We start from the raw sequence: 24,412 nt of genomic DNA, 5'->3' as shown, positions 1-24,412 counted from the left end.
ATTCCCAAAGAAGCCACTGTAAAATCACAGTCTCTGGTTTAAACAATACAACAGTTGGACTTACAGAGCAATTCAAAACAAATGTCACTGTTCTGATTTCTCTGTTTCTCTAACTCACTATATATTAACAGGACCTATAAATTTTATATTGAATGTGTAAATTACAGGCTTTTTTAGCTAATAATTTTTATTGGAACATTTGCAATCAGCATAATTTACCTTAGGATTTTACCCTGCCCATTAACTTGGTGTGAGATTGTCTTCCACAAAATGAGTAGGAAAAGCTGATCCTTCATGGAGACAAACAATCAGTAATTTCCATAATGAAAACGGATGCTATTGTGAAGACTTTCAAGTCTGATCGAAAAAAAGGAACTCAAAAGACAGAAGTCAACAGCTGGGTTTCAGCCTCTTGAGGAACACAGATGATGTCTCATAAGGCCAGACAGTAACTCATCACTGGGCTTACGTCCTCCCAAAATGATGGAAGAGCATGAAGCTGGGAAGCAAGACCCCCAAACTTAGTCTGCTTTGCTGGCTCTGTGGGACAGCTGTGTCTCACAGGATAGCCTGTTGCAAGTGCTAAACAGAAAACTACAGTGCAAAGTAATTTTACAAGTGTGTCAACAGTTAGAGCTGATACGGGTTTTGATCTGTATTTTTAAGAGTTGTATAGGACCAGGGCTTGATTTTGTAGTTCAGGATTTATTTGGGAAAAGAATTCAGTTTCAAATTTTAAATGGCAGTGGTAAGAACAAGCAACTTTGTCACTTTGAGATAAAGAGCATTAAATTACTGCTTTTACTTAGTTCTGCTCTTTTTTTTTTGCCTCAAGTAAGACTTAAAATACTTCTTTAGAATCAACAAGTCTCGTTCATCTCTGTAGCAGAATTTCAGCAGTAGGGGTTAGAAAGTTCTTTGTTAAACACCTATTGCAATAATGCTTAGGACTATTAGTGCTATTATGGAACACAGAAGAACAGCTGATGAAGACATCATTAGTCTGCTGACACAAGAGCTATACTGGAATTGACAAAGAAAAACTAAAGGGTATTCTTTTGTCTATCTGTGAAAGAGCAATAGCTATTTATTCTGAATTGTGAATAGCCTTCTGCATGCTGATCAGCGGGATTTCATCCTACAGTGTGTCTAGATTTTTTTATCCTCATGGTTTCTCCTTCTCCAAGGGTCAGAGAAGAAATACGCACTTTTTCAGGTGCAGAGAGCATCCAGCACCCCTGTAATGGACCTTATGACTCCCATTTTTCTGTCTCACACACTGAACATCACAGGAGGGAATATACAGATCAAAAAGCATATGCTTTTTGCTCCAACAAATCAAGACAAATACCCAAATTCCACAAAAAGGCACAGCCACAGTGGATTGGCACAGCATGCAACCTTGGAACAAAAATCCCCTTTGGAAAAGAAAGAGATAGGACTGTGGCAGCATCATGTGGGCAGGCCCATGATCAGTCCTGGTAAATTAGTCAGTCTCATGTTCATTTAGAAAATGGCACATATCTGCACTCCTCTCAGAGAAGCCTTCTGTTAAAACTCACAGTGAGACATAGGCGGTGACTGTGACACTGGGAGTCAACAGGTTGTCATCCTTGTGTTGTCCCATACCAATAACTCTACCCAGTGAGATTTTCTGTATATTACTTTGGCATTGTTGGTCAATCAGAGGACTAACATATACCAACTTTCCAGATATGTTAAAAGACTGGGGATTCAGCAGAGGTAACTGTACACAGGCCAGTCTTCATGAGACAGAAAATGTGCATTGAACTGTGATGAAAAGAGTTGCCACAGGGAGCAGTGGATTCCTGAATGTCAGAGCAGAAAACAAAGCCAAGGACTGAAACTATCAATTGAAATGTTGTCTAACTGCTTTCATCAAAGAAAATATTGCATATCAAATTATCATGTACTTGTGAATTTTATGTTGCATGTAGGCTGTACTGATTGCTCTAGCTACCTGCAACAATGATACCTAGCTCTGGAGCTGAATTTTAATCTTAGAACAATTTGCAACTACTTATGTTTTGCTTTTGTGGCCTTTACAGTTAAAAAAAAATAAGCAAATCCTTTAGTGCTATTGACTGGGATTTGTGGCCTGAAGAGGGATGGGCTATTTTATTTTAGCTGTATCTCTATCCTTTATCTTATGTTTACTCTTTTAATTACGCTCCACTAATTTATGTTGTCCCAGTGTCAGGTCCGCACCTAGCAGTATGTGTGCTGGCTTGTGCCTATCAGGTCTTACCCATACTTGATGGATACATCTTGCAGTTTCAGTGTTGGTGCCACATCTACACACAGACCTGATGTCAAATGCAGGCACAATCATCTCTCCTTGATATATTGAAGTTTAGGTCCTTGACTCTTACTGCACTGGAAAGCTTTTCCAAACTGGTGAGCAAAGAAAAGTAAAGGTTTGGAAAGAAAAAAAGACAGTCTGATGCTTGGAAAATAACTCAAGAATACTTTCAAAGATCTGTTTGGCTAGTGTTATGTCTTATTGAAGTACGTCTTCGTAAGGAAGCTATTTGATTCAAGCAGTCACTGGTGGAAAATGCTACCTGCGAGTACTGCAGGAGTGCTCATACCTGGGAGAGGAGCAATGTGAGGGACAAGGAAAGGGGTTCATGTAACCAGCTACCATTAACACATTCTTAGAAACCTATTGCTTACTAACTTGTAGCTTTCAGTTGCTGCCTTCCTACAAAGACCATTTTGTAGAGGCTAAATAACTAAATTCAGAAGATGACGGATTTAAATCTGAACCAAACACCAAGTGCAGATTTTGCCCTAGGTATGTTAATTGTTTCCATGCATCTTTAAAAGCGTTCTGATCATCAGTGAAGCCTGGTAGATATTTTGTTGCAGAATAAATTAGAATAAAAAAGTTACTGTGTTCTTGGTAATCCTGACTGTGTGTTGGTGTGGTTTAACCCCAGCTGACAGCTCAGTCCCACACAGCCGCTCACTCACACACACATCCCCAGTAGGATGAGGGGGGAGAATCGGAAGGGTAAAAGTGAGAAAACTTATGGGTTGAGGTAAAGACAGTGTAATAGGTAAAGCAAAAGTCACACATGTAAGCAGAGCAAACCAAAGAATTCATTCCCCACTTCCCACAATCAGGCAGGTGTTCAGTCATCTGCAGTCAAGCAGGGCTCTATCATGGGTAATTGTTGCTTGGGAAGACAAATGCCATCACTCCAAATGTCCTCCCTTGTCCTTCTTCTTCCTTCAGCTTTATACGCTGAGCATGGCATGGGGGTCAGTTGTCCCAGCTGTGTCCCCTCCCAACCTCTTGTGCACCACCAGTCTGCTCGCTGGTGGGGTGGTGTGAGGAGCAGAAAAGGCCTTGACTCCATGTAAGCACTGCTCAGCAGTAGCAAATACATCTCTGTGTTATCAATACTGTTTCCAGCACAAATCCAAAACATAGCCTGTCACTACTATGAAGAGAAATAACTTTGCCCCAGCCAGAACCAGCACATGTGAAAAGGAGCTGTTCCTCATTCTGATGTGATTAAAATGATAATGTGCTCCCTGGAATTAATGGGTCTATGTGCGATTTTCAGAAACTGGCTTTTAATTGCAGTGACATGCAAGCAAAGATGCATTGGAAAATAAATATGAAGCACTCACTGCTTGTGCAAGTTTTGATAGCAAATCTTGTGTGAAGATACTAAAGTGGGTTTGTTGCAAGTGAAGGAGGAAGACGGCAACTGGCTTTCCTGACATCCCTGTTCTTTCACAAATTTCCACCTACTACATTCATCTTTATTTCATAGCATGTTCATAGGCCTGAATTGTGCTCCATTTTTTTCTGGCAAGAACTAGAAAATGTGTTGGTAAAGATTTTACCAAAGAACATATTTAGAGGGTTGAAATTCAGGTCTCTTTTAGGTAAAAATAGTAGCAGAACCGCAGAACTGCAAGTTTTACTTTAAATCAGCCAAAAAAAAACAACAAACTTTAATGATTGACTATTGACATCAAAGTGAAACTTCAAGATCAAATTCATCCTTCAAACCTAATAAAGTCAACCCTGTTTTTTAAGGTTCCCATTACCAATTGCAGCTGCTTCTATTCTGTTTAAATACAAATCTCATTCATGTATTCACAGAATGAGGCCAATTCCTTGGGGACAAGAGCTCCCAGTGAATCCAATGAGCCAGAGCTGTACATACATCATCTCTAATCAGACAGAGCCAGGTAGGAAAATTTAAAAATGAATGTTTGTATTAAAATCTTGAAGCTTTTTATTTCATAGGATTTAGGTGAAATTTAATGAGTGCATGTTTGGTTTTCATAATATATCATATATAAGATGTGGTCAACCGTGTCCAGAAACTCATTTTGCAGGATGCAGAAATGAATCATTTAAGGGTATTTGCACATGACTGCACATAGACCCTCATATCTCTATTCAACCTGTGTTTTGCATACTGTCAGGTCACATAGAGAACAAATAACATTCGAGTAGCATTCATTGATTTTGCCAGGCTGCCTTCTGTCCTGCCTTATTACAACTTCAACAGGGCAATGACAGGCCTACTCTGATACAAGACATGGCATTACCTGTTAAAATGAAACATTGTTTGTAAAAGCAGAGCCAAGTAGTGTCCAGAAACGTCACCTTAGAGAAAGAACAAACCTTTTTAAAAGCCTTTTTCTCTTTATTCTTGCAAATGTGATTTATAAGCATTTGTTAATCTTATTAAGTTAGAAATTAAATTAAAACTTGTATTGGCTACACAAAATATTATCTTCAAGGTGACAAGTAAATTACCCTGGTCACATCGTTATGATTGAAATTTGCACTTCATTTTCTGCTAGAAACAAGTCCATCAAGCAACAAAGCCTTCACCTTAACTAAAATACTATATCTTTTATTTTCTTTTTAACCAAGTCCTGCTTCGTTCAGAGCTCTTGCAGGAAAAGGCAGAATAACGCAAGCAGGATATAATACTATGCGCTCCTACAGGAAAGAGCAGCTTAGATCCTGAAAGATGCTGCTCAATAGAAGAAGCAGTCAGCTTTTTTCTTTTTCACTGCAGTAATTAGTGTCACCAGGACCTTACATTCTCTAGTCAATGGAAAGAAGCATGTATTTAAATAACCTGGATAATTGCCCTCTCTGCTGTTCTCTGGAGCCATCTACTCCTTTGCACTAGTATAGTCCACTCAAAGTCTATGGATCACAAGTGGGCCATACAACAACACAGGAATATTTCCAAAATTGTGAAAATGGTTGGAAATCTTTTGAAATCATTAAAACTGGAAATTCAAAGAAACACCAGTAAAAGAAATGTTTCTTTTAGAAAGACTCGACCATGGCCTTCTTCCACCTTACAATTAGTGTCACTGACACTAAAAAAAAATTGGAAAAATGTATGATTATGCAAATTTGACTCTTTAGGCAAATACTTGAAGATTGTAGGTATCTTTTTGCACCTTAACAGCCTTTATTCCTGCATATGCATGAATTTAAAAGCTACCCAAGAATATATTATTGAATAAATGAAATTATCTAGGGTGGAAGGGAGTGGAAGAGTCTAACAAAGGATATGATGAACATCAGAGAATAGCTTTCTGATTAAGATGATGTAGTAAAAAAATCAGGATTCTTTACATACCAAGTGCACTTTGGAGTTGACTAAAGAAATTCCCTTAAGAATAAAAAAAAAAAAATCCCTTTCTAAATAATATTAAATTGGTCTCAAAGACATTCCCTAAAGGTCTCTAGGTAGACCAACTGTCCCCTAGAGGTACCTCAGGAATATAGCAAGGCGCAGCTGTTAATAGCTCTCTCCTGGGTAAGCCAGCCCTCCTGCCTTCTGTCATATGCTTAAGCAGATAGGTAGACAGAAATAGGGTATCTTCGTGCTATTTCTTATATTTTAAAACCTGTGATAAATTTGTATTGTGATATATGCTAGAGAAAAACAAAAAAGAGACGTTTGAAAGCAGTTGTTTGAGCCAGTCAGGTTAGCATTGATCAGCAAGCTAAAGCTCACACTACAGCAACCTGATTACTGTTCTTGTCTGAAAATCTTTGATTCTAAAATGTTCAGAGCTTCATACTCGCAGTTGCTTCCAGAGTAGTTAAAATAAGACCCGATTCCAGAAAATATTCTGCATTTGGATGAAATAATTTTTTTTTAGAGAAATCCTGTTGCAGAAACCTTTTAAGTTTCTCAGGCTGTCATGGTTTAGACAAGTCTCTGGTCCTGAAACAGCACCGTGTAAGTCAGCAGGGTTTCATCAGTGCAGCTGCCAATAGCTGCCAAAATAGAATCTGCCAATTTGCATGTTCAGAGCATTTGTTTACTGCCAGACTTCTGCCTTAATTCACTTTTCTGAATAAACTTCCATTTCAGCATTCAAAATTAATTTAATATTGTGGACAACTTAAATTATTTTCATAGTAATGTTAAGAAACTGAAAGGGCTAAGGAATTGCAGATGAAATGTAACTAAATAAGCATGTAATTTATTTTTGAAACTTCAAAATGCATGCTGATTGTTTGTAATAGAGCATAGGGCCCTTTCTTGCATTAGGGATTAGGTAGCTCTGCTTTGGTTGAACACAAATGTTGGGAATCAGCTAAAGAGCACCAGTTCTAACTGAAGAATGACATGTGACCCATCCCACAGAAGCAGAGGAAGAAGATACAGACTTCTTCTAGCCATCTTCATGAGCACTTAAAAGATGAAGTGGAATTTATGGGCCTCCCTAATTAAATGATTTTTTTTTTTTTTCTGATGTCAGAATTAGTTGGAGTGCTGGTCCAACAGTTGTTCTGGAAGGAAGATTAAAGCTTTATTTGATTATCTGGGTGGCTCTGTTTACTGTATTTAAAGTGGAATCAGTCTGAGAGGCAACCGAGGGAATTGGCTAGAGCTGGTGTTTGCATGGACATAGGTGAGATCAAGCTACTGTGTGTGCTCAAGGGGAAAGACAGAAAATACTATTGTCTCGAATGAATATATGAACTAATGGAGATGTGACAGAAGGACATGAAAAACAGCCCTAGAGAAAGGCAGAGATTACAGCAATGTGATCAGGTGGTGACTCTTAAAAACCGCTTCAAATTGAACTGAAATTGCTTTGCTTAAGGAGTTCTCATGCTTAGGTTGATTCATTTAATTCAGACTTCACCTGAGACTTCAGACGAAAGTTGCTTTACTTGATCTGGCTTTTGCAAAAGGCAAAGGTGGTAGGAAAAATTCCCGTGTGTACCACCAACCAGAAAGGAAGATTAATTATGATATGAAGCGAGTCCTAGTGGCGATCAGGTAATTTATCGAATGGTCTGTGGTTGCCATCTAGTGGTATAAAGCCAAAGCTTTTGTTCTGCTGCTTAAGAGCAGACAAGGCTGCAGAAACCTGTCTCAGAAGCAGACCTCTCCCATTCAGACATACTCCTGCTGTCAGGCAGATGGTGGTGACAACTGTTTTACCGTCCTTTTAGGAGCTAGGTAGGGGCAGAAATTTTTCAGCCTTTCACCCACCAGGCTTAGGACTAGATCATTAATGTGCTAGCAAGGATTATCCAGTAATTGATCTATCACTCCCTGTTAGTATTCTGGTCGTTGTTCCAGTCTTTTGATATCAAGGTACATATTCTAAAATTATTCAGGTACCCAACTTTTCAATGGTTTCTGTGAGAAGTCAGGCAACTAATTATCCTAAGGATTTGAGATTATGTTCTAACAGCTTGTAAACCACACTTGTAAATCACACGTTTAAAACCTTTGGCCAAGGGCCCTCCAAATTTCTAGAGGCATTAGCTATGCTTTACAGCATCCCTGTATGAACATATATGATTATCTTCCAACCAGGACATTGAACTACAAAGCCATTAGCATTCATAAGCATTAGTTCATAAAAAAGTTGTACAGAGCATATACACCATTCAGGCAATGGAACATATATAACTAAACATAAACCTTAAGACTACTGCTTATTCTCTCTTAAAGCATTTCAAGAATGTGTGAATAAAGAATTGAGAGGATTAACTTTATTTCTCAGTTATGTTGTATAGTAAACACAAGACAAGGGAGATGCATTAATAGAAATATATTTTATCAGAAGAAATTATATACGGCATGATACCTAACCATACATGTTACTTCACCTGGATTTCTTGCTATACAGTTAAGAAAATAGTAACTATATATTGTTTTTTTTTTATCAGTATTCAGGAGGTTTAAACCAATTCCCACTTCCCATCTAAACAGCGATTTTTTTCAGGATTTACTATAAAAGCATTGCTAGGAATTAAGAGTTGGAGTTTTCATAATATCTCTGTGATCCAGGAGCAGCACTCAGTTTAGCTGTTCCTGGGATTTTTCCCTCTTAAATAATACAGATTTATTTTTTTTTAAAAGCCTCAGTGAATGAAAAGCCACAGTGAATGAAAACAAAGCAATACAAATTATATAGAGGAGAAATCCCAGATGATTAAAGCAAAGATTAATGAGACTGAATTAACTTTGCTACATAGAGTTAACCATATTAACACTAATATGATTCTGAAAAGTGTACCTATACAATAACACCACACATATAACAAAATACATGGAAGGAAAAAATAATTACATGCTATTAGCTACGGTCCCTTCTTTTTAAAGGAATTATTGAATCTTCCATGTATTGAGCAGCTGTTGCTATGTTCACTCATTCATTCATCCACTCATTCAGCTGCTACTTATTTAATTAATTATTCAATCAATTGTTCACTGAGGGACCCTATATGATCTATGTCTTACAATTGACCTCAAAGAGTGAGGCAGCTGAATGCATCCGATAGAAAATAGAGAAAGGCATCGCAAGGTTCACAACAATTATCCAAGGTTCAAAGCCAAAAACTATTTCTTCTAGTCCATTGTCATATTCTGGGCGGCACCCAAAAGCCGGTGGTATCCACAGCTGCAAGGAAAGAACGCAAGGCCAATATTAATCACCAGCAATACAAGTCAATAGCCCATAATGACTGTGACCCCACCGAACTGCAAATTGGTTTGAGAAATGCCTAAAAAAATCCTCCCTGTTGCTTCGAGGGCATACTGAAGAGGTTTCAGCCTCTGCTGCTGCTACAGTTTTTGTACTACAATTAAAGCAAGCCTAGGCTCTCAGATTCCATGTTTAAATAAACTGTTCCCCAAAGGCAAAGTCACTTATTCTTTCAGAAGAAGAAGTAAAATTTACTTGCTGCAAACTATAGAGCTTTGTAATTTTAATATACTTATCAGACTTGAAAGGCTGGGAAGCTTTTGGCTATTAATTTCTGAATTATGTTCAAAATGTCTTACCGAAAGGTTGCAGAGGAATAAAAATGCAGCGATGTTCTTCAGAATTCTCTTGTGGTTAGTAACTGAGTTTCTACTGCAAAACGGGAAATCTGAGCGTGAATGCAAGACCAAACTATTTTCCTGACTTGCTTCTTCCTTGGCTCCACCACCACCATTTTCTCTCCCACAGATGCTGCTTTTAAACAAGCAGGGTACCTCCCCATCGTCACGAGTGGCTCTGTCATTGTAAATCTCTTTGTATGAGGGGGTAAGTGATAAAGTATTTCCCCTAGATATAGTCACTATTCGAAGAGTTTTAATATCATCATTCACCTTTTCCTGCTCACGGTGTATGGATTCAATGATGAAGAGGTTCTGAATATATTTCTCAATAATAACCAGGATGGAGTAGGGCAAGTTATACCAAGTGTATTTTGGATGCGCTTGAGCACAGATAATGGCAAGGATGGAGCCCCAGGAGAGGAGCCAGGACCCTGCAGCTGTGCCTACCAGCAGCTCTGCATCAAGTTTTCGAGCAGGGTTTTTTGAATTATCCAATGATCTGTCTTCCAGTCTGTAGATGAGAAGGGCAACAATTCCAGCTGTGCACATGAGAGCCAGCACAAAGATAGCATGCAAGTAAAACATAGTAAGTGCCAACTCGCTTTTGATTTTCGAACGTCCAATCTGGATTAAATACACTACAACTACGGCTATCGTGCTAATTAAAATGATTAGTCCAAAAATCATTCCAGCAGTTATGCCATGGAATTTGAATAGAGTTTTGTGTTGCTGGTGGTGCTCAACTTTGCGACCGATGTTCTTCCACAGGACATAGAGCATTGTGGATGCTAGGATGTGGTACTCTATATTAAAGGGATACAGGTAATATATTCCTTGAGAAAATATAGAGCAGAGAGTTGTTGTTGTGCAATTGCATTGAGGTGCATGATCATCTAAAACTAAAGGAGAGGAAGAGATTAGTTACATCCATTATAAAGATTTATCATTTGAAGTGAATAGATACAATATAAATAAAATAACAAAACATAAAAAAGGTAAGGTTTCAGTCAAACAACACATTACATGACCAAGTTGGCTACCTAAGAAAAGGTCTTGCCATTAAATTCATTAATCTAACAAAGCCTTTGCAGGTTCACTGTAGCGTAGTTTCTGACTTCACTGCTCACGCCCTGAGCAATAATAACATCATGAACAAATGCTGCATCAAAGTGCACCAAACTTCAGCAGGGTCTTGGTAAAAATGCTTTTTTATGACACAAAAAAAAAAACAGATCCAAAGGGCTTAGAGTTCTCAGCCCTTCAGCTTAGAAGGCTTTTATAGAAGCCCAAAGACCTGTGGATCAGATCAAGGACAAACTCAACAAGGAAAGGGCTCAGTTCTACTCTGATTTTTTATCAATTTGCATAGTGTGATTTCTAATACCAAACCCACTTTATTAAAATGTTGTTTCTGTCTACAAAAGAGGCCAAGTAAGCCACAGATACTTTTAGTCCATGTCCCAGTATAGTTTTAAGGTTAAAAAAAAAAAAAAATTAAAAATCAGCCTTCTCCTTTTGAGAAAAACTAGAGGAATTATGAAATCCTGATCTCTCTGCTGTGCAGTCACTTGCATTGTAAACCCCTGAAGTATCTCAATGAACAATTACTCATCTTTTCAAAATATATGTATTTAATGTACATTTTCACAATGTATGTATTTATACATGTGTAAATGCACATGCTGAAGAACACATTTTTAGGCACTGATCTCAGATGTGCACCTGGAAGTTTTTCATTTGTTTTCTATAATTTTAGAAGAGAAGAGGAAATGAGAAAGTTGGAATTGTTTTGTCTCAAGCACACTGTGTTAAGAGATGACAAAAAACTGCTTTTGCAGTGGATATTTTAATGCCAGACTTGTCTTGCAGATCACTACTTCGCTCCCCCTTCTTTCAGAAGCTATTTCTCACAGTTCATAATTGTGTAATGATTCTGGTAGCAGAATAATAAGATGTAATATAAGGAAACTGCTTCTATTTAACTAGTAGAAATATCAAGAAGAGCCGCTAACTTTTGATTTACCTGCTCTCACCTAATGCACCAAGATTATGGCCATAGACTTAAACTCAAGAAGTTTCGCCTCAGCATGAGGAAGAACTTTACATTGAGGGTGGCAGAGCACTGGAATAGGCTGCCCAGGGGGGTTGTGGAGTCTTCCTCTGTGGAGACATTCAAAGCCACTCTGGACATGTTCCTGTGTCACCTGGGTGACCCTCCCCTGCAAGGGGTTGGACTAGATTATCTCCAGAGGTCCCTTGCTACCTGGATCATACACATGATAATGATAATGATCATATAACATTTCGTTATGATCTGAACTATCAGCTCACTGCCATTTGTCCAGGAATGACTATGCTCACATAGTCGTGAATGACCCAGCCCCATCCTACAGTGAGAAAGTATTTTGTACAAGAGTGTGTTAGAGCACGAATTCCAAAATGTACCAACCTTTTCACTTACCTATTGTTATGTTCCCAAAACCAAGTGTGATTAGTCTTTCCTTATGTTCATTCAGTTGATGTTTTGACTCTGTTAACACTCCATTTGTCCACAGGAGCAAATTTGTGAACACAGAATGGATAACTCCAAACCTACAAAATGAGGTAATTACTGAAGGAATCTGCACAGCGTATATCTCCACATAGGTTAAATTAAAGGGATTAACTTTCTGCAGACAAGCTACATGGCACTATTTATTTGTCAGTGCAGTGGAAAAAGAAATCATAACTGATCTCTAAAGATGTTCTGTAATGGAGCACAATGAATGTTAGACTTCCAAAATTTACAGAAATACAATGGCCTAATGTATTAAAACATTAATAGGATGCTGTTATTAGTTGCTAGGTTTTACTCTTTGGGCTGGACAAGTTTCATGTTAATGACAGGGATTGAACAGTCTAAACAGGGTTAATATTTTGCAAGCCATATGTCAAAGCCTTCTGCAGTGCTTCTTCATACTCACTGTGGCTGGTCTTTCTTCACAGATACCTCCTTCTCTAACTTCTGGGCTATGCATTTTTGCCTCCTGGAAAGAGTGAAAGCTAACAGAGGGCTTTATTCCATTCAAAGTATTGGTACAGTGAGGTAGGACTTGATGCATTTTTGAGACTCTTGGTCTCTGACAAGCCATTTCAGGCTTTGTGAAACAGAATAGCATTAGTGAAAGAAGTGGGTTAATGGTTCTGAACTTCCTAACAAAATCCACACAATAGTTCTCTGTTGCCCAGCACTCATCACTCCACTTTTGTAGAAAGCTGTTGTACCTCTTTCCAAGGCACAATTCTATCACCTACCATTCTGCCAGGCATGGTTCTCCTGCACCCAAAGCTGTTAACGTTTCTTCACCAAGAACAGTTCCTTATTACTACACTGTTCTCAGTGAGAAACTTGCAGTTAGGGATTTTTAAAACCTACTTATTAACCAAGCTGATTTCAGCAGCTGACATTGCAAAGCCGTCTGTGGTCACCCTCCTCATTGGCATGGGGCTTGAACACTTGCCCAAGAGAGCAGAACAAACAGAGAACCTGCACCACAGATGATATTTCTAAGTAAATTTATTTTACTTCCTATAGAAACTGGTCAGCTCATTGACAATTTGAGGTAAGTATTTTTAAAGTGACTGTGTTTTCTTATTTATGTTCTATGTACAGATAAACTACATTAATTCACCTCACAAAACCAAAAAACACATCGGAGCTGGCTCTGCTGCCTCCCACACTAGTCCTCAGTTCTATAAGAAATGTGTGTATTCGGCTGTTTCAGGGGGGACACATCAGTTACACTGCAAGAACCAAGTTCTTGTGTCAGAAACATGCACAACCCTTACAGATTTGGGCACATAAGATACCAGCAGGGAGGTTGTGTTTCCCAGTGTATTTGCACAGTTGCATCTACCACAGCTGACTGGTGTGCTTGACGGGCTTGAGGGATGGGATGCCATCCAGAGGGACCTGAGCTTGAGAAACGGGCTCATGTGAACTTCATGAGGTTCAACAAGGCCAAGTGCAAGGTCCTGCACTGGGTCAGGTCAACCCCCAGTATCAATACAGGCTGAGGGATGAAGGGGTTGAGAGCAGCCCCATGGAGAAGGACTTGGGGATACTGGTGAATGAAAAGCTGAACATAAGCCAACAATGTGCACTCACAGCCCAGAAAGCCAACCGTATACTGGGCTGCATCCAAAAAAGGATGGCCAGCAGGTCAAAGGAGGTGATTCTGACCCTCTGTTCTGCTCTGGTAAAACCTCACCTGGAGCATCACATCTAGCTCGGGGGTTTTCAGCATAGGAAAGACATGGACCCGTTGGAGTGGGTCCACAGGAGGGGCACAAAAATAACCAAAGCAATCAAACACCTCTGCTAGGAGGAAAGGCTAAGAGAGTTGGGCTTGTTCAACATGGAGAAGAGAAGGCTCCAGGGAGATCTTATAGAAGCCTTCCAGTATCTAAAGTGGGCTTAGAAGAAAGATGGGGACAAAGTTTTTAGCAGGCCCTGCTGCAACAGCACAAGGGGCAATGGCTTTAAACTAAAAGAAGGGAGACTTAGACTAGATATAAGGAATAATTTTTTTACAACAAGGGTGATGTAACACTGGCACATGCTGCCCAGAGAGGTGGTAGATGTCCCACCCCTGGTAGCATTCAAGGTCAGGTTGGACAGGGTTCTGAGCAACCTGCTCTATTTGAAGATTTTCCTGCTTATTGCAGGGGAGTTTGCTCTAGATGACTTTTAAAGGTCCCTTCCAACCCAAACTTTTCTACATTTCTTTGTTCTAGTTCCAAATAGTGATTTCCATAAAAATCAATAAAAATACTTCTGACATATTGCACTGACTGCAGGTTGCTGATCCAGATTCCCTTTCAGTAAGTAAATAAAGAACACATAATATAGTGCATAATGCCAAGACATATACATGATGCTTCCTTCCTTCAAAAAAATCTGAATGACAGTGGTATCATACATTGCCCATTTCCCTCTCTCATGAGAAAAATGTATGTATTCTCTGAGTATTGTATATTATAAAATATAAACACAGATTATAAGGGTAAATGGATTTACTTTCTATTTAACTGCTCTGTTGCTTTCTAGTTAACACAGTCAGGAGGAGAATCAATCTCTGTAAACTTTTACTGTCCCTCATACAGTCAAATTGTAAGTGTTGAAGCACACCTACAACTATTAGCATTCCATGTAAGGATCGGATCCCCTTTACCTTTCAAGTGTTTTGAAAGACTGGATAATATCCTTTGCATGGCACCACAGAAAGTAGACCTAAATGAAATGAATGCAGAGAAATGTCATTACACCAATGAGCATGTGTGACACTCAAAAAGGCAAGTGCATCTGTAGACAAAAACACTAATCTTTAAATCCTCTGATGATTTAAACCAAGGTAGCTCCATCATCTGGCATGTGAAATAACTCATGCTTTCCTGTGACATTCACTCAGAACATCTCTGGCATGAAGAGCCTGAGATTTCTTGTATGCAAAGTCTGTGGCTCAGTATGACTTCCCAAAACATATTTTGCTTCTGTATCTGGATAGGGTTTTACTTCAATGACAAAGGAAATAAAGCTACCAGAGGTGGACATCAATATAATTACTGCAGGGCATGGCTTGAATAATTTATTGAATATATACAATTTTATTGAGGGAGAGAGATAAGTGAAAGGATGCCAGACTCTATTAATAAAACAGTGGACACCCAAGAAGCAAGAGAAAAGTTTGTACTATCAGTCTGAGACAAGAACATTAAGAACACAGCAGTTGCACACAAGGATAGTGCAGAAAGCTCATCTGGACAATAAAAAAGTGAGATAACAGTACTGATTTAGCAAGTAAAGGAAAAAGAAGCATAAAACTGGGACAATCTGTTTGTGGGAACATAATGGAGATCTCAGCATAGAGATTGCTGCTGTCACAAACCCAGTTTCAAGTGCTGATAAATGCAAGGAGAATGATACCAATATTATTCAGGGATGTTAGGGTACAGTTGGGAGTCCCATTCACTCAGAATAGCTCCTATGATACTGAGCTTGACAGTAGGTGAGCTATTAGGAGAGAAATGGTCCAAAAGTTTTCTCTTAGAAATCTGCCTGGTTTGGTGTTCCAGAAATGGTCTGGAAAGTGCAAAGAACTTTGGGTTCTTTTTCAGTAATGAGAGTAACTGGAAGTCCATTTTATCACTAAATATGCCAATTAATGTAGGGTGCCTGTGCCACCCAGCACTGAAATGTTCATTCACTCCCCTGCTGATGTGTTTATCAAAAGGAGGTGTGAGGACTGTAAAACTCTAGATGTAAAGACTAGAAGATATAATGGAAAATTCAACTTAAATCAAACAAATTGAAATTAGCACCTTACTCTCATCTAATGCCACATTCAATTTCCTGTACTGGGATAGGTGCAGTAAAATCTAACAGCAGAGGTGGAAGTATTCATCAAAATTTAAAAAACAACATAAGTTTTGAAGACCTGTTCAGACGTTAGAGTCAAGAAGACAAAAGTCAGTAAAGTAAAGATATAGCATAAAATACAATATTTGTTCACAGAGTAGTCATTGCCCCAAAGGAACAAAGGCTGTGCATTATGTGAAAGAGCGTAATACACAACATCATGCACAGCCTGCCTTGGAAGGGCAGGTATGTGTTAGTTCATTGCTTGCACAGGTGCAGTATGTAAAACAGTCCCAGTTCTATGCTTCTTTCTCTTTTACTTGCTAACTCAGTAATGTTATCTCTTTATTATTTGTTAATTTAACGGCACATATCAGGATGCCTCATTTAGTGTAAAACACAAGAGAATCTGACACATATTCTGTAGAAAACACATCTTTCAGTGTTTAGATGACACATAGTTAGGGATGTTCCCCGCTGTTATTTCATCCTGCATTTCAAAGACAGGATTAGATTTGTCTGAGGTAAGAAGTAGCTGTTAAATCACTTTTTAACTTTTTCTTTGATTGCTTAGGCAAACATTCAAGCTTTCAGTTTTTAAGCTAAGCAGATGATAAATTCAACAACATTGGGTGATGTAAAATTTAAATTAGAATTCAATTTAAATTAGTTCCCTTTGTTCAGCATTGTTAATACGCTGTTTCTTCCACACTCAAGTTCAGAGTAGCCGGAAACCTTGTCAGCCTAGGTTCACTGAATGCAATGAAGAATGCTGTGTGCAGATCAGCAAGGAAAAAAGTCTTAATTTCTTTGGTTTGTTTTCAGAGGTAAAGCAAAGAAAGTGCACTACACAGAGAATAGATATTACAGGAATGTGAAATTAAGATTATTTCAACCAAAACAGAATTTCACCCTCAGAGAAAAAAATACAAGAGATCACAGTTACTGCTTAAATTTCAATGCTTTTTTTTTTCTTAGAGAAAGGAGAAAAATGAAGGTTGTTCAAATGCTCATTTCCATGTAACTACAACTGCTCAGAAAAACTTTCTGTTCTTTCTGAATGACTTACTGATTGTGGGAAGTGCATTAAATGACCTGGCTATAAGTGAGTATCTCAGTTGAGTGGCTTTTTCTTTTTTTTTTCCTACAAATCTGCTGACAGGGACTCAAAGAAATTCACGTGGTAAGCAATCAGCTATGGAGTATACAATATAGACCTCAAACCTTACAACAAACAAGTAGCTAGAATATTTTACAGGAGTCATTATGTTTGCTACTGTGCAGCCACTCATAAGCATGCCCAAATGCTTCTAGAAGGAAAATCCACATTTGTTTGTTATAGGAAAGGTGTGCAAGTATTTTATAACCAGCCAGGAAAGGTTTTTTCCCTTTTGAACTATCAGGCCTCCACCCCTAAACTGCAATGAGGCATCAGGATAGATCGAATTGAACTTGTCTGGCAAGTCCTACCTACAGAAACAAGTGAATTGTCTTCAGCCAAGCTGCTCATTTCAGCCTGAAATTTCTGAAAGTTAATATTTAATTTGAACTAGAATTAAACCAATGTAACTTCAGTTCCAGAAGAGCATTTTTTGATTATTTCTTTTTTGAACCCATGTGAATTTTACAGCTGATCGATTTCAGGTTGCAAAGCCTGAATTTACACATAGAAAGGATATACATGAACAAGAACTTAGCCCTCGGAAGTATCCTGTGATATGCTTAGAAATGAAATAAGTGTAAAATCCATTGATGACAAGAAGATAAAATATATTCTTGGTAAGAAATACAGATATAATGTAAAACTGCAACCAGTAACTTTTACCTGTAAGATGGTGTGCACAGCATGTGTAACAGGAAAAATGCCCTCAGTTGGTGATAAACAGTTTGAAAAATCAATATAATATCCAATTTTAAAAGAGTCCAGAACTAAAGTAATCACTGCAAACAATGTAATCCCACCTGCAAGTGAAAAAGATATTAGAAAACATTAATATACAGTTACAGTGTCCAGAGACAACTTGTACAATATACTGAAATCTGTTTAGGGAAATAAAAGCCAATCAATATCCGTATTCTTGCTGAGGGAAATACAAGTAGATCAATCTTCATGAAGATAATTGTCTCAATGTAGTAAGTCCCTCTAATGCGTGAAAGCCTCTGCCCCATATGTTATGAAAGCACATCACAGTACACACCTTGCACAGCCAGTTTAGAGGAGCCAGCCCAGCAATGGGCAGGACCTGGAGACACTCAGCACCTCGCAGATGGCTCCTGGCTCCCTGCAAGGTCAGCCTCTCAGGTAACGGTAGCACTGAAGCAACCGTACAGCACATGAATTAACGCTCTATAGAGCCCCATTGCAAACTAGACAGTTCCAGGGAGCTGAACAATCATGTTACAGTCTCCTGGCCCAAGAGCTCGACAGTAAGAAGTAACACAATCACTTGGTATGCCTTCCCCATGGTTCCGGAGGTTACGCTTTAAGTCAGGGACCAGAACTACAATAAGCTGTAGGGCTTGTTCTCCTAGACAGGAATCAAAGATTTCATTTCACTATTATTTCCACACATACACAAAAGAAACCCTGATGAGTTCCTCTATGTATTTTGTATCCTAAAGAACTTTCAAAATACATGTTTCCCTTTGTTTATTTTCTTTTTCTTTTCAGGAATGTAAATGTGAAAAACTTATTCTGGGAAGCTACACGATAATACAACATATATTACTAAATTACTGGGTTTGTACCTGTATGGCCAAGCACCACTGGCAATAAAATTACTGAACTAAACTCCAGAGACTTCATTTGTTTTTTGTTTTTTTTCCCTCTTCAGGCTTTCACTGGATTTAACTTGGGTTCATTTGAATTAAGACTACATAAAAATCTATCAAGAGACCTTAACTGGACCTTAAGATCTAGATCGGCATCATTATCTTCATTCTTCTTTGTAATTCCCCACTGAATAAATAATATGACTTGTGTTGATTTTGATGAATATTTAACATTGATAAAGGACCATAACCTAACTTCCTTATAAGCACCATGTTCCACTTGAGTTGTGTTAATAAAACATAACACTACTTTAATAATTTATTTAGTTAATAATACATTTATTGTTAAAGTTGCATTGATAAAAATTAAGTATAAATGTTAAAATATAATGTATTTTTTGTTAGTATTTCATTGATCCTTTAAAATTAAACAAAAATAAACTTCATTTATTTTAACCACAAGGTTATGAATTCCAGTAGGATTTCATGTTTCTGTTTTACAATTTCTTATAATAAAAACAATGTCAAAATACTGACAGTGTAATTTCTACCAAGAGATAGAAACCTTTGCTCTCATATTTCAAAATCTAAACCCCCTGCTCTGTACTTCATGAATGTGTATAAGCCCATGTATATTGTTTATATATGCTTATTTTGTATTATCTCTAACACATGTAACAGGACTGCAGCCCATATGTAAATAGATGTGCCATTTTCATCATGTATATACAGCAAATGGCATCATAAAATGCAAAATTCTAGGCTACTCTTGAGATCAAATCATACGTTCTCTTCCTTATTTAAAGAATTTTAATTATTCTAAAATAAATGAGAGTTGATTCTTCTGAAAGAGCTTTACCTGAGGTAATTGGAGCTGCTCTGGGCAAGGTGTTAAACCAGATGACCTTAAGAAGTCCCTTCCTACTTAAATCTTTTTTATGATTGATTCTATGAGTTATGGTTTATTTAGAAAGTATGCAGGAAACAGACTGTTTGGTGGGAACTGCAAGCCGTCCTGTTCCCGCTATGTAGATAATTAAAGAAGAATTGCTGATAGTGCACCTGGGCCTTGAGTAAGCCAGGGAGTGTCTGGGTGCAAGGTCGGGCTGGAAAACAGCCTGGGGAGTGATTGTTTATAGAATGGAATTTATAGTGACTGAAAACAGTCACTGGGAATAATGTAGCTGCTGTTTGGTTTTATGGCTCAGACCCACATCTGTATGCTAAATATTGCCATGCTAGAGTGAATAAAGTGGAACTAGCTGTGAAAGCAGTGTGTGTGTGTGTGTGTGTTTAGCCTCTTTCTTTACAGATGCTGCACTGTTTCACTTTTCTCTGAAATATGTCTGTAAGAGGGACTCAATTGGTATTATAATTGTTTCAATAAGAAGGTAAATGCTATCATCTGAAGCAAAAAGATTATAAAAATCTTCCACAATTACTCTACAGGTAATTGTGCATATGTTGCCTTTACCGAGTATTTTAGAAAGGTATTTAATTCCCTACTCATGACACTAGTAAGTTAATTTCCCAATGAATTCATGGTGTGGGATCAAGCCCTGAGGAAGTGCTGTAGTGAAGTAGCAATGTCAGAGCAAAATGGGTGGAAAATGTTTTATAATGTAAAATTTCTGCATCCTTGCTTCCATTACTCTTGAGAGAGGCTCATCAGAATAGGATCACATGGGACTTGTTAACTAAAAGGAATGGGAGGAGGGAAGGCAAGACAAGGCACAGATTTGGGGTTAAATTCACAAAAATAAAGAGCAAACTCAGATTAGTGATCTGTCTCGTGCACCGCACACACATCTTGTCTTTACAAGGATGACTTGTACTGTAGTTCTACTATGTCTTGTTTCCTTTCCACAAGATCAGTGTTTCAGTCGAATAGTTTTACACCCATGTCCAGCAAACCACTGGGGGGGGGGGGGGGGAAGAAACCACCACCAGCAACAATAACAAAAACCAACAACAAAACAACCCCATCAAGTTTTTTTCACATTGAGTACTTTGATTTATTCCTTAGTATCTCTCTTCATGTTTCCTTTACATCCATCAGAGATTAGTGGGGTTCAGTCCGTTCCCATTCAAATCTATAGTTTTGCCATTGTCCTCTAAGGATTAGAAGACTTTATATGACTCATTTCTTTTAATATTTGATTATTTCATTTATTCAAATGATATCTTGATGTTTCTGGCAATCACACAGGTGGTCACTCTGTAAGCATATACTAAGTGTCCAACATGAATATTTAAGGAGCTTCAAAAGAAAATGACCATACTAATTTGCTTAGTCAAAAATCAAAACATAACATATAATGACCGTACATAATGGTATGCTAATGGTTTCCATGTTAACTTTCTCTGATGGGAGCTTCAGGATTATGTACTAATACCAAATACTGGACAAATACCAGTAATTACAAATAAGGGAGTTAATTCCACTGTTCTGCTATTTTTATTTAAAAGTTAAACATGAAATGATTGCTATTGAGCACTTTATTATTTAAAAAAAAAAGAAAAAGAGGTATTTTTCAAAATATTCATTGAAACCTGTATATTTGAGGAGATCAAGAATAGGATTTTCAATATTGCTAAGTGCTGCTTAGTTCTATTAACCATCAAGACAAAAAAGAAAAAAGCCATAATGATACAGTTGCAAAAATGTTATTCTAAACTTGAAATATTTTTCAAATAATGGGTGGTCCAATGCAAGCAGTAAAGAGATACAAGTTGAAGTCTGCCAAAAGCTTTGTAACTTTTTTGTTGACTCGCTGCTTATGTTAAACAGATGCTGTGCTGCTGGAGAACGTGATAAAGTAAAGCCATTGGTGAAGCCAATTGATTTTCGTTTTGTCCTCTTTGGCTCACTTGGCTGAACTTCCAAATAATGGTAGGAGAGCTTTTCCTAACAGGGGATGAACTCAGGGGAGTAGGCCAAGGAAAGGACTTCCTGCTTTCCTGTGATTACAGGGTCAGGAAAACTGTACCTTGTTAAAGACAAAGCTCCCCCTGAAACTTTTCCCACACTCAGACTGTAAGAGTGGCTCCTGATCTACCACACAAGCACAAAGACAAGCGTGCTCCAGGGTTCAAGCAAGTTGATGTGTTGGTACAAAAGGCTCGAGGAAATCTTTCTGTGGGCAAAAATTCTTGTAAATTGACCATCTGTCCTTCTAGTGTTAACCAGTTTGTTAACTCATTTTTTTGTTAAATCATTCTATTTCAACATGTGTCGCAGCAAAACGCTCTACTAGTACTACTCCTTTAGTTACTAAAGTTATATTCACAGTTTGAATGGAATCATGGAAATACATTCATTTCAATCTGTTTAACACATTCGCTCTCACAACCAGAGCAAGGAGTTACTCTTCAAATGGAGCTGATAAAGCTAGTAAAAAAACGCAGCAAGCTTTCTGTGGAAAGACTTGATGAAAATTTGCCCTGCCCTTCTCCAATTTGGACTTTTAGTCTTTCAGATAAAAGATCTCTATGACAAAACCATTGATAAAGAGGGCAAGGGAGTTCTTGGCAGAGGAATTGCTACCTGGGTTTTTCCTTAGCTCAAATAAGTTTTCTTTCATCAACAGAGGATAAAGGAGTTGTACAGGCTCCTTGTAATTACAAGAAACTTCCAAGCATATGAAAATGTAGGTCTCTCCCTAAGGGTGAATTTGTTGAATTGCAGCCTAGACATCCAAGAGAAGCCATGGAAGCCGCACCACTTGAGAAGCTAGTACAAAGAGCCACCCTGTGCTGGGAAAAGAAATGGATAAGGTAACCTAGTAGTTCAATCCAGTATCTTATTTCTAAGTTTCTGTGACTCCTTATACCCTGTAGGACAAATGAAATGCTGTGAATGCTGTGCCAAAAGAAAAAGGGCAGGGGTCCTGCTGTAGGAGAGGAAAGGCACCCTCTAAATAACAAAAGCATAGCTTGGTCCAAAATAGGATTGAGTTAAGCCCTGCATTAATGAATTTCGGGAGGTTGTAAGCCACATGAGCCAATAAATGAAAAATGACTGAGAAGTGATTGTTGTTTTGGAAAACAGTGAATAATCGAGGAGAACAATTTAACAGTTGTTACATGAACTCCATACATCTCAGGAGAGAGTCCACAGACCATGGCTGTATGCTAGACATTAAAAGAAGAAAGTAAGGTTTCCCTGCGCAATTCATACAGCACAACTGTTAACAGCTGCAAAGAAAATGAAAGACACACAAGCACCGAGACCGAGAACAAATGACATTTCCACAACACAACCTTACTTCTCAAAATATCCAGGTTTTAGATGATCCTGCGATTTTCATTTCGATACATCATTAGCTGCTGCGATAATTAACTGTCGTCTCATTGCTAGAAGGTAGGAAATATTTTATGGAAAAGATATCTTACACCACTCCACTTAAAATACTTACTTTCCAACCTAGCATTTACAGTGCTGAGACTGGAAAAGAGATTGGTAAAATGGGGCTTGCCTATTACTCTACAGGGTGCTGATGTAGGTTGTTTCTTTTTCTTGGGATCCAGAAACATATCATTGCTGTCACTATTACCCTGTAAGGTTTCCTCATCTACCTTCTCTAAATACATGTACATATCCTCACCCTAGTACACACCAGACTCTGCACAGAGGGGCCATCGCATCCCACCACTGCCCTTGAAGACTCCTACAAGCTAATGCTAGCTTTAGATTCCTTGTTCGGATGTTTTATGTACTAACCTACAAACTGATCTGGCCAGGGAATTTTGTCCTCTTCTAACTGCAGGTGTTTCTAAGGCATCGCTGTGCACATATAAATGGGAATCTCTACATACATTAGTATAGAGAGCACTTGAGGACTTTTCTGACTAAAGTAGCCTAATTGGATTACGTTGTCTGGAAAAGGTGATAATTCCAAAAGGATTGCATGACACCAACAAAACTGCCTCCTCCACTAGCTGTATTTTGTTTTTCAAGTGTTGCCACACCAGCCTGGTAAGGAAAAAAAGGCACTGGAGCTTTCAGCACTGTAAATGGTAGGTTGGAAAGTGTAGATGTTTAGCAAACAGCTTTCCCATACAATCTCCTAGTGTGTTCAGCTTATGCATATATTTACTTTAGAGCGCACTGCATGTGCATTAAATTCATGAATACCAGGATGCCTGCTGGTAGGGATGGAGAGGGTAACAAAGTGGTAGCAGAGACAGGCGATGGCACAGATGCTCCCAGCTCGGTACCACACCTTGTGCCACCAGCCAGTACTCACACTTCAGCCAGCGGGCTCCAGCGTGCGTGTCCTTGTCCCGGATCAGCCTCCTCTGCGTACAGCTCCTGCAGAGGTACCACAGCATCCACAGGAGCTGGATGAGCATCAGCGTGATGAGGTAGGAGAGCAGGTGGCTCTTGCTGATGCCCACAGCATGCACAGCCCAAGCGAATGTGAGCAGCAGTCCGGCCAGGAACAGGTTGATGCCGTACTGGCTACTGAGGATCTCGGCGTTTTTCTGCGGGTAGCTGCCGCCAAGGGAGGGGGAACCGACGGCTTTCTCCATCGCCCCGCCGCCCTCCAGGTGCTGCAGGCAGGCGGTCTCGCTTCCCCCGGGGAGCTCCGAGGCTGCGGGCTGGCCCGTCCTCCACCGGCGGCTGGGGGCGGAGCGGGGTCGCCGGCCCTCACCGTGCCGCAGGGCGCCGGCTGAGGGAATCCCTGCTGCTGGGGAGCCTGGGCTACCCATGGAGAAGGCAGGCTGCCGGGGGGAGTAAAGGCTGCCGAGGTTTTACGGGGTACGGTTGTTTTAGCATAGACTGAGCCAGGAGCTAGGGCAGAGATGAGGGTAAGGGAGGTTAGCCGGGCGGTGCCACGGCCCTGCAGAGGGGCAGGGA

General features: G+C 39.0%; 1 protein-coding gene across 1 annotated transcript; it reads right to left on the bottom strand.

The window, feature by feature from the left end:
- Positions 1–8,434: 8,434 nt before the first annotated feature.
- OTOP1 (otopetrin 1) lies at positions 8,435–24,412 on the bottom strand. The gene is made up of 6 exons (XM_061464894.1): positions 23,799–24,412; positions 17,603–17,739; positions 14,594–14,652; positions 11,842–11,972; positions 9,339–10,279; positions 8,435–8,955 (listed from the first exon to the last, which is right to left on the bottom strand). The coding sequence occupies exons 1-6, from the start codon at positions 24,262–24,264 to the stop codon at positions 8,785–8,787; spliced, it is 1,905 nt and encodes a 634-aa protein (XP_061320878.1). The 5' UTR covers positions 24,265–24,412; the 3' UTR covers positions 8,435–8,784.

This window comes from Pezoporus flaviventris, unplaced genomic scaffold, assembly GCF_033815535.1.
Source record: "Pezoporus flaviventris isolate CSIRO_AGI_PZ_B2104156 unplaced genomic scaffold, CSIRO_AGI_Pfla_v1 ptg000002l, whole genome shotgun sequence".
NCBI classification, from domain to species: Eukaryota; Metazoa; Chordata; class Aves; order Psittaciformes; family Psittacidae; genus Pezoporus; species Pezoporus flaviventris.
Note: the sequence above shows the minus strand (reverse complement) of the source record. Positions and strands in the feature narration are given on the sequence as shown.